This window comes from Morone saxatilis, unplaced genomic scaffold, assembly GCF_004916995.1.
Source record: "Morone saxatilis isolate NCDOM2014 unplaced genomic scaffold, NCSU_SB_2.0 Contig10, whole genome shotgun sequence".
Taxonomy (NCBI): Eukaryota; Metazoa; Chordata; class Actinopteri; family Moronidae; genus Morone; species Morone saxatilis.
The window spans coordinates 8,486,631-8,495,873 of NW_023339652.1; the positions used below are offsets into that span (position 1 = coordinate 8,486,631).

Here is a 9,243-nt window from a genome sequence, read left to right on the forward strand (position 1 = left end):
TATTTTAATATTTAATATTTAATACCGTTTGTTTGCGATCAGTGACGTATTTCCTTCATGAACACAACAACCAAACTGAAAGCTCTCATCCTGTGGATAATGACAGTGGAGCATCTATTGAGCTGGCCCTTCACTCCCAGTGAATGTGAGCAGGTCCCAGGACTGTCAATCATGAGACTCAGTTGATATCAACCCAGTAGGAACTATCACAAATACAAGCTCTTAAACACTGAAAACAGTACACAATGAAGTGTCTATTTCATTCAAATAAACCAGTGTTGGTAAAGTACTGTCCTGATGAGATGTGAGTGTTGATGGAAAAGGTGTGTACTTTACTGTGCTTCAGGTGACAGATAATCTGCCCCTCTAATAACACTCAGGGGGGAAACTAATTTACAGGATTTATTTGAGTAACATTAATCTAATTGCAGTTATGCATTAAATCTGGTGATGAGACTTGTACTTACACACTGTCCTTCCTTGTCTTTTTATCTGTCTTCCAGGGGTGTCCCCAGTTGCTGCCCGCAGATAGGATCCTTGTGCCAGTCAATGTGGTAAAGCCGATCACCCTTCGGGCAAAGAACGGAGCAAGAACCTCCCCAAGCCCCAGTCATGGAGCAGAGGGGGTATGAATGTCTGCTGACATCAGGGATTGAGCACAAGAGTTCCTGCCCTGCGCTTCAACAGCTCCTCAGTGAGTGGTCAAAACACATCGGTGAGGATGCTTGTGTGTGTGTGTGTGTGGTGTGTGTGTGTGTGTGTGTGTGTGTGGTGTTGTGATGTGTGTGTTGTTGTTTTTTTACTTGAATTAGATCTTGTGGATCATCATTGACACCGCCCACCAACACCTAACACAATGCACTATAAAAACGTCCCGTTTTATAAAGTTTGCCATAAAAGTGACCATAATATTTTTTTTCAATCACACACATAAAGGCACACACTCTTGATTCAAGCTGAGGGTTTTTTCCTCTTGTAGGGCTAGACAGTGGGTAGATGAGAAAGCAAGAGCCTGACTTTGTTCTCTCCTACACAACCATCCTGCGATCATGATCCATTCACTGACTGAATAAGACATTGACGGCAATGAAATACTAGCAATGAAAAAAGGGCTTATGCTGGTCTTGCATGCTAATCAATCTGTTTGATAGCAAGAAATCTCATCTTCTGTCAAATCTTCATCATTCTAAGCTGTTTGTGTCAGCGTCTGTGTAGCGATGTCTGTGGGATTTGTGTGTGTAATCACAGTCAATCCAAATATTGTAGCTTTGATTGAGCAGTGAAGGAGGGAAACTGTAAAATTTAGCGGAAAATTATGTTCTAGCACAACCCTCTGCATGCTGCTACTTTTAACAGAACTCAAATTGTAAAATAATTTTGTTTGAAAACTCCCTGTGTGTAGTCAATTAAGGTGTGTGTGTGTGTCTAAAGCCACCTGTTGATGATGTGTTTTGCATTAAAAGGAGTATTGTGATAACAGAGTCTTTTGGACTTAAGAGATAATAGACAGTTTAAAGTAGCACAGCCTCCCTCTCTCTCATACTGACTTCCCCGACTCTACCTCATTCCCTCCTTCCGGTTGCCATGGTGATAGTATTTCTATGATGGGATGGAGATGAGCAGTCTTCCCGTGGAGCTGACCGTCATCTGGAACGGAGATTTCAGCATCGACAACCCCGCCCACAACAAAGGTGAGCTTGCACATAGCATGTGCACACTCAAGAGCACGTACGTGTGTGTGTGCGTGTGTGTGTGTGTGTGTGTGTGTCGGCGTGTGTCGCGGCGTGTAGCGTGTGTGTGTGTGTGCGGCGTAGTGTGTGCGCGTGTGCGTGCTTGCACATGCGCTCACACATACACACACTTATGAATCCATATCAGCTCTTTCCATAGTTCTCACAGTATCGTAAGAAACCATACACATACACTGTAGAGTCAACAGTGTCTTATGAACTCTCACTTTGCGCACACATATATACACAAACACACAAACACATATTAAAGCCACTGCCTCCCTATTGTTGCCCTTGGAGCCAGTCTCCATGGCAACAGGCGGGCGGTGTGCTGAGGTGCAGCATCCTTCCCCTGATGTTTCTGTGTAGAGTGGTTAACTTTAACACATCCTCTCTTACGCTTTCCTTCTGTAGGTCTGTCTTTCCCCTCCCGTCTCTCTCCATTTGTCCATATGTCTCTCCTACACTTCACTGTTGTCTGTCTTCCCAACTCTCTAAATTCCATCTTCTTGCCTCCTCTCAAATATTATTATTTCTTTCTCTTATTTGCTTTGTCAACACCTCTCTGGGAGTTTGGCAATCTATCCATCTCTGTCGCCACTGCCTCTCTCCTCCCTTCATTTTATTTTTCTCATCTCAGCAATTCAATGTGCTTTACTGGCATACATTTAGGAAGAGCAGTAGTGGAAAAACATATAGACACAGCTGAACAAAATAATGTTCATAAATAACCAATAATAACAAAAAATTAACTGAAATGATTAATCTAAATAATGATACATAATAATATAATTTGCAGACAGACATATAGGTGCTGTATAGCATATGCTACATTTCACTGCCTCTCATTTTTTTCTGTCCAACTCTCCATCTACTTACGGTATATGTGGAATGACAGCTCAGTGCTGAATTATTAAGCATTCAGCTGCTGAGCTTGATTCAGTTTGGCCACTGGCAATCCACCTCTGTGAGTGATCCATGCTGGGGCAGGAAAACAGCAGCATGCTGGGGGTTGTAGTTCTCTGACAGGAAAACAACTCATTTTAACCAAAGGCAGCGGAGTCAGGCATAAGAAACGTATTGTTAAAATGTGGATGATATGCCAACATGACACAGTGGTGTAAGGCAAAGTTTGTACAGTGTTTGTGTGTGTTTGTGTGTGTTTGTGGTTGTGTGCATGTGTGTCTCAGGCAAATACAGAGTACAAAACATATCCTTGAGCATAAGTGTAAAATCAGTAAAGAAATAAAAGTTAAAAAGGAAATGCTTAAACTAGAGAATCCTCCTCTATCTTCCTCCTACCTTTGTTTGCCTGTGGAGGAAGCTGCTCCTAGGGCATCATTTGATGGACAGATCACACATGCATCTAATGGCAATTAAAAAGAAAATGGCTGGCCCGTTGCCATGGAGATGATATGTTAAATCTGTGGTGGGTGAGCAGAGGCGAGAGGCAGTAGTGTAGGAAACTCAAAGAGAGAGGGAGGGAGGGAGGGAAGGAGGGAGAGGGAGTATATAGAGATGATGATGATAGATGAAGAGATAATGAGACAAAGATATCAATGAATGTCGCTCTCAAAATGTTCAGTTTGTCGTTCGCATATTCAAACAGCAGCTGACAGACATTGAGAGATTTGGGTAAACAACCAAAATTTTAGTTTTGAAGTGTTTGTCCATCATTTACGAGGCACAAAATAAATTTGCATGCATTTGCTGTTCTGTAATCATTTGTACAAATGTTTCTCACTTGAGTTCTCCACTCTTTCTCCCTTTGCTGTTACCTTCTTCCCTTCCTTCCCCCTTGTTTTCTTTCCCTCCTTCTCTCTGCTTCTTTCCTCTCTCCTGCACAGTCCATCTGTACAAGTGCGACGCCCAGCGTGGAAGCTGCGGTTTGTGTCTGAAGGCAGACCCGCTGTTTGGGTGTGTTTGGTGTAAAGGAGAGAACCGCTGCACCCTCAAACAACACTGCCCCCACCCTGAGAACCAGTGGCTGGAGCACAACGGCATCAACAGCAAGTGCACCCACCCACGGATCACACAGGTGGGACACGTGCCAGGACACACATGCAGTACATACTTTACACATGAGCACCTATATGGGCAAAGCTATGCAACATTAATGTAAGTCCATTTTCATTCCACGGCCATACATATTCACATAATTATAGTGAACTGATGGGAATGCACTTAAAGATAGTGTTGGCAGTTAATCATTTTAACATAATGGCATAGGCTGTAAGTCACCACCAGATAGTCAGTCTGACAGCATTTGTGAAGAACTATATATTTTACAGTGCAGCAACACATCTCTCTTATCAAAAGTTTGAACAATAATCATATTCTTGAATCACAGCAATCATTTGAATATGCCTTTTTAGATGGCATTTCTCAAAAATGTTTATTTAAATTTACTCCTACTTCAATGTAAACATACAAACAGTTTGGTAGTCCTGGGTAGTAAGACATAGAAAGAGACAAATCATCCCCACTCTTATTTACTATCAATCACCTCTGCGCAAACCCCCACTTAACCCAATGTGCTCCTGAAAACTGCAGACACCATGTGAGGCAAATAGACTTGACCTGTGCAAAACATATAAAAGGGGCAATAGCAGAATGGATAAGGATCAGCGAGATGAAGGACAAGAGGATACAAAGGAAAGATGAATGGAAAGATGCCCAGATAAAGGGAGAGGAGGATGGATTGGGTTCACATGAAAGAGAGGTGGTGACTGATTGTGTAGAGCCAGAATAGAGTCACATGAGGCTGAAGGGGTGAGGGAAGAACCCAACACCCCTCCCCATTTCCCAGTGATAGATATGATGGAAGGTCATCTCTGCATCCTTTTTCCCGATGAGGAGTTAGGAGCAGATGGTGACTGACTAGAGATGAAGGAATGAAGCAAAGAGTGGATAAAAATAAAAGACAGAAGGGGAGATCCCCTTTGGTGTCCTGGGGAGTGATGGCTTTGAATGGTTTCAGCAGAATTTCCCAATTTTTCCTGGATTTTTTCTGAATAAAGTAAAGGAGTGCCGTCAGAGGAAGATAGACACAGGAGAGAGAAGTCTGGAAGAATGGATACTGAGGACATACGCTTCTACAAAACAGGGGCCTTATTTACCTTACTTATCTCACTCATCGATAACCCCGACCATTGTGATTATTTTTAACAACTCTTGTGGAAGGTAATGTTATATTTTGTCCCCCATTGCACTTATTAAACAGTCTGTATCAGTAAGGTGCACTCAATCATTGCTCCACTCTAGTGTTTGTCTTCACCCCGAGCAGTGGATTTATTCCTGGAGATGGGCCCTGTATTTCTCCTTACATCCCCGAGGCTGCAGCAGGGACATATTGCAGCCTTCTCACGTCCCCCATAAAAACTGTCAGTGGGTGAGGAGTGAAGACTTTTCCAAGACGACCGGGGCCCTAATGCATTCTAATACGCTTCATTATAATGACATCTCCTATCAACAATATGAGAGAGGGAGACTCACATAGAAAGATGGAAAGAGAAAGGGGGAGCGCGAGAGAGAGAGAGAGAGAGAGAAGTGATTAAGCGTTTGCCTCTACCCAACCGTCAATTATCTTGTCAAAGTCACAAATCTAATCAACGCCTCATTGCGTTTCTCTCTCTCTCTTTCATTTCTTAGCTTGTTCCTTCTCCTTGACTATTTCTCTTTAAGTCTTTCTCCTTCTCCATCCTCCATATTTGCTAATAATTGGAGAGCCACGATGCATTGTGTGCAATCTTTTTAATTGCATGTATTGTAGCCCCATTCCCACAGGGCTCTTTTTTCCATTAAGATATCAGCAGGGAGTCTTATTAATCAGAGACATTGAACCATACAATAACGATATCTCTCACATGGCAGCCACAGGACTTGTGTTGTGCATGACCTGGCTTCAGCTTGCCTCTGTCATTTGACTGGCTAGTTCCTTTCAAGCACAGCTACAGTAGTTCAATTTGTTCTAGTTTGCTTCTTTGAAAAAAAATCAAATGGCCAAATTGAAATAGTTTGATGGCACATGTGGTAGTAACATAAGGATTATCAACAAGCAAGAGCTTCAAGCCATAAGATAAAGCCACACTCACGCAGCATTCCTGTGAACACTGCAGGGGGTCACACAGCCAACTATAAACTGAGAAGCAATGAGAGTCTCAGCCTCAGTGAAAATCCTTGGGATCACTATTTTTCAGGGGAATGGTGACACAGCACCATTAAAGCTGCGCCCCTGTCTGCAGCATGCAGCATGGAGGCAGAGACAGATAGGAACAGACTATTGTGTCCGTCTCTAACATCCATCCGTCTGTGCCGGCCTGATGATGTGTGTGCACACACTCTCTCGTTCGCCGAAAAGTAATTGTGTGAGTAAAGTGCTGATGGATGTTGGAACTGCCTCATCAACAATGAGAGATGCTATTGATAAATCAAAGGACACTCTGATTACTGCAAAGATGTCACCCAATGCCAAGTTTTAAGTTAATCTTATGTAATATATTGTTGTGGTTTTCACTGAATACAGGATTGAGAAATGACAGTCCCTTGACCCTGAGTCTTGACCCCTTAACTGTCACTGAAGATGTTATTTTGTCATTTATTGTCTCTTTTCTGCTGCCATCTCTTCCGTCCTCCTACCCTTCAGCAAAGTAATCTTTTTTATGAGTTATATAATGTGTGAACAGAAAAAAGTTTATACTTATCCCTAAAGAATTTGAAAATAAATATATAGCTATCATTGACTTGTTTGTCCTTCAACACCTGAACCGTCTATATTGCTTTTGCAGAAGAACCAAAACACTAAGAAGTAGGAACACTGGAGACTGGCTGAGCACTAACACTCTTAATCTCATTTGGGAAGTTATCATTTTGGGTAAAATATGCTTGAATAGGAGTTCATTATCAGATGCTAGTTAACAATCATTCCTACTTTGCCACTACTCTAGGAAGCTTTTTCATGATAACAATACTTTATAACTTGATAATACCATGTACTGCCGTGGCTCTTCCAAGACACACTACTTTCAGATAAAGTTGCAAATAAATTTGTAATTTTAAATAATGGCCTATAAAGCTAAAGAATGAGATCTGTATACAGTATGGACAAAGGGTTGAGAGACACGTTGCAGCTAATAGGTAGAGAGAGAAACAAACTGAGTGGTGTCACTTTTACTCATCTACAATTTTCACTTTTAAAATTATAAAAAACTTGGGGAATTATTATATGGCCTCTGATCTTCTTCTGCCCAGTCACGCCATATATTGTCAGTAAAATGCTTTGTATAAAAACTTATATTCATGGTTCAAGAAAACAAAGTCACATCTCCAAAATCATCAGTCTTAATTTGATTTTCAACAGATAACCCCTCTACGAGGTCCCAGGGAGGGCGGCACACTTGTGACTATCCGTGGTGAGAATCTGGGACTGGAGTTCAGAGAGATTCAGGATAACGTGAAAGTGGCTGAAGTGGATTGCACCCCCATACGCGAGGGCTACATCCCTGCTGAACAGTAAGTAACATTTTACACTAATGACCGAATAAAAGTTGCAGCAAGTAATAAGTAGCCTATCCTCACCTAGTCCTCATTTACATTCCTGCAGAGCAGTAAGCCATTTGAGGTAGCAGCCAGTTAATAGCAGCTATTACCAGCACATATACTCATAATTACAGGTGATAATGAGCTTTGGTGTACAGGAAATCATCGTTTTGTCAACCAAAATCTACATAATATAGAGATATAATATAAGAGTATAGTCTCTTTCCAGATGCACTGGAACCATACGGAGAAGTCAAACTATAATTTGGTACAGCAGCAAAGCTAAATCATGTATTCAGCGTAATTTTTCTGCTCTCCCTTCACTTGCCCATTGAAAGCACTTTGACCACAGCTGAGGACTTCATGCCCTACAGGGAGCATGACACTTGAGTCACTCACAGATACAACACTGTGTTACCTGTGTTACCTACACGACAGAGCCATAACAAGTCAGCACGACCAACTGATCATGAGTCAGAGTACTCACCTCAGGGTGTTCTTGTGCCTGTATGTGTAATGCAGCAAAAGAGAAGGTGACTGACTAACAGAGAGAGAAAGAGAGAGAGAGACTGTGACATGACCAGTAAACTAATGCTAAATTGGCCTAATCCCTAGACCAGAAAAAATTGGAGTTTGATTTAACTACAAGTCACAGTGGTGCACATAGAGTACAAGAGACTTGTATGTGTTCTGCTGTGGGCAGCAAAGAACAACTCAGGCCTCAATATTTTATAGTAGAGCGCGTGCACTCACACACACAAGCACACATAGTCCTATAATCACTTTAGAAAGTTCAGGAGGTTACATTTAGTTGACATTTGAGTTTAATCCAGAGCTTTGGTTCCTTGCAGGTGCCGTCCATCAAATTATTTTAAACTAGTTTAAAGTTGGCTTATCAACAGACCCAGTGCTTCTTCTGCTAGGAAAGTAAGTTGTGTGCCAGCACTTTCTAAGCAAATGCTGACCCAGCAGAAGAGGTAGCTGTATTTGAGGTCATATGTAAAAGGATAGAGACTTTTTCCTTTTTCTGCCACAAGTTGCCAGTATGCAGGAGGTGAAGTTGCTGCCCAATAATACATTATTTTATTGGGGTTTTACCACAGGACAATTCTTATTACATAATCTGCTCTGCATTTGCTAGAAAGGCGAATGGCAGCAGGTTTTTGTATAGGCATTTTTGTGTGTGGTATATATGCATTTGGGTGTATCTTTATATGCATTTTCTATCATTCTATCATTAATTTCTTTGCTAACATATTTCATAATTATGCAAATGTGTGTTTCCAGGATTGTGTGTGAGATGGGTAAAGCAGAGAAGAGCCAGTATACTGGGAACGTGCAGGTCTGTGTCGGGGTTGGAGAATGCAGACCAGAATTCATGGCAAAGTCCTCCAAGTACTACTATTTTGTGGTAAGTCTATACTTTTGGAGAGTTCCCTCTCACTATTTGATGGTTAAAAAGACTCCAGATGATGGATTCATTCCATATAGTATTTCGCTCATATGAGCAAGCAGGCACCCATGCTGCATATGTCACCCTCTGCATGTTAGCACGTTGCTGGTTGCCAGTCCGTGTTCTCACCTACTGTGTTAATACTTTATGTACATGTTGATTTTGCCATATATTTGGCTTTGATCCAACATGGTGTGGTCTCCCTCTCAGCATTCTCATGCCTGTATCAGCAGTGAGACATGGTTGGCAGTCACTAATGAACGAAGAATGAGAAGGAAACACTGATGGTTATAAAAACATTTTTCTGACATGAACACATGAAAACGCAGACATACGCTTTCTTTCAAGGCTCCGTTTTTCACACAATTAGTCAGCATCAGTCGCACACACTCGCACACTGAAATAAATTTGCAGTTGTTGCCATTATGTACTCGTTTTATGCAGTGATATCATTTTACTGCCATCCATTAATGTGCGCTGGCCGAGGTTTATTTCTCAATGGGGTCCCCATACAGGATTATA

General features: G+C 41.7%; 1 protein-coding gene across 1 annotated transcript in view; it reads left to right on the plus strand.

Annotated features, from left to right (window-relative positions):
• plxna4 (plexin A4) overlaps positions 1-9,243 on the plus strand; it is a gene marked incomplete in the record, with an annotated part of 222,275 nt that overhangs the window by 167,118 nt on the left and 45,914 nt on the right. Inside the window, 7 exon segments of the mRNA XM_035677636.1 lie at positions 504-617; positions 619-644; positions 646-715; positions 1,595-1,691; positions 3,578-3,768; positions 7,090-7,241; positions 8,556-8,679. Of these exon segments, the coding sequence (XP_035533529.1) occupies positions 504-617; positions 619-644; positions 646-715; positions 1,595-1,691; positions 3,578-3,768; positions 7,090-7,241; positions 8,556-8,679 (774 nt within the window).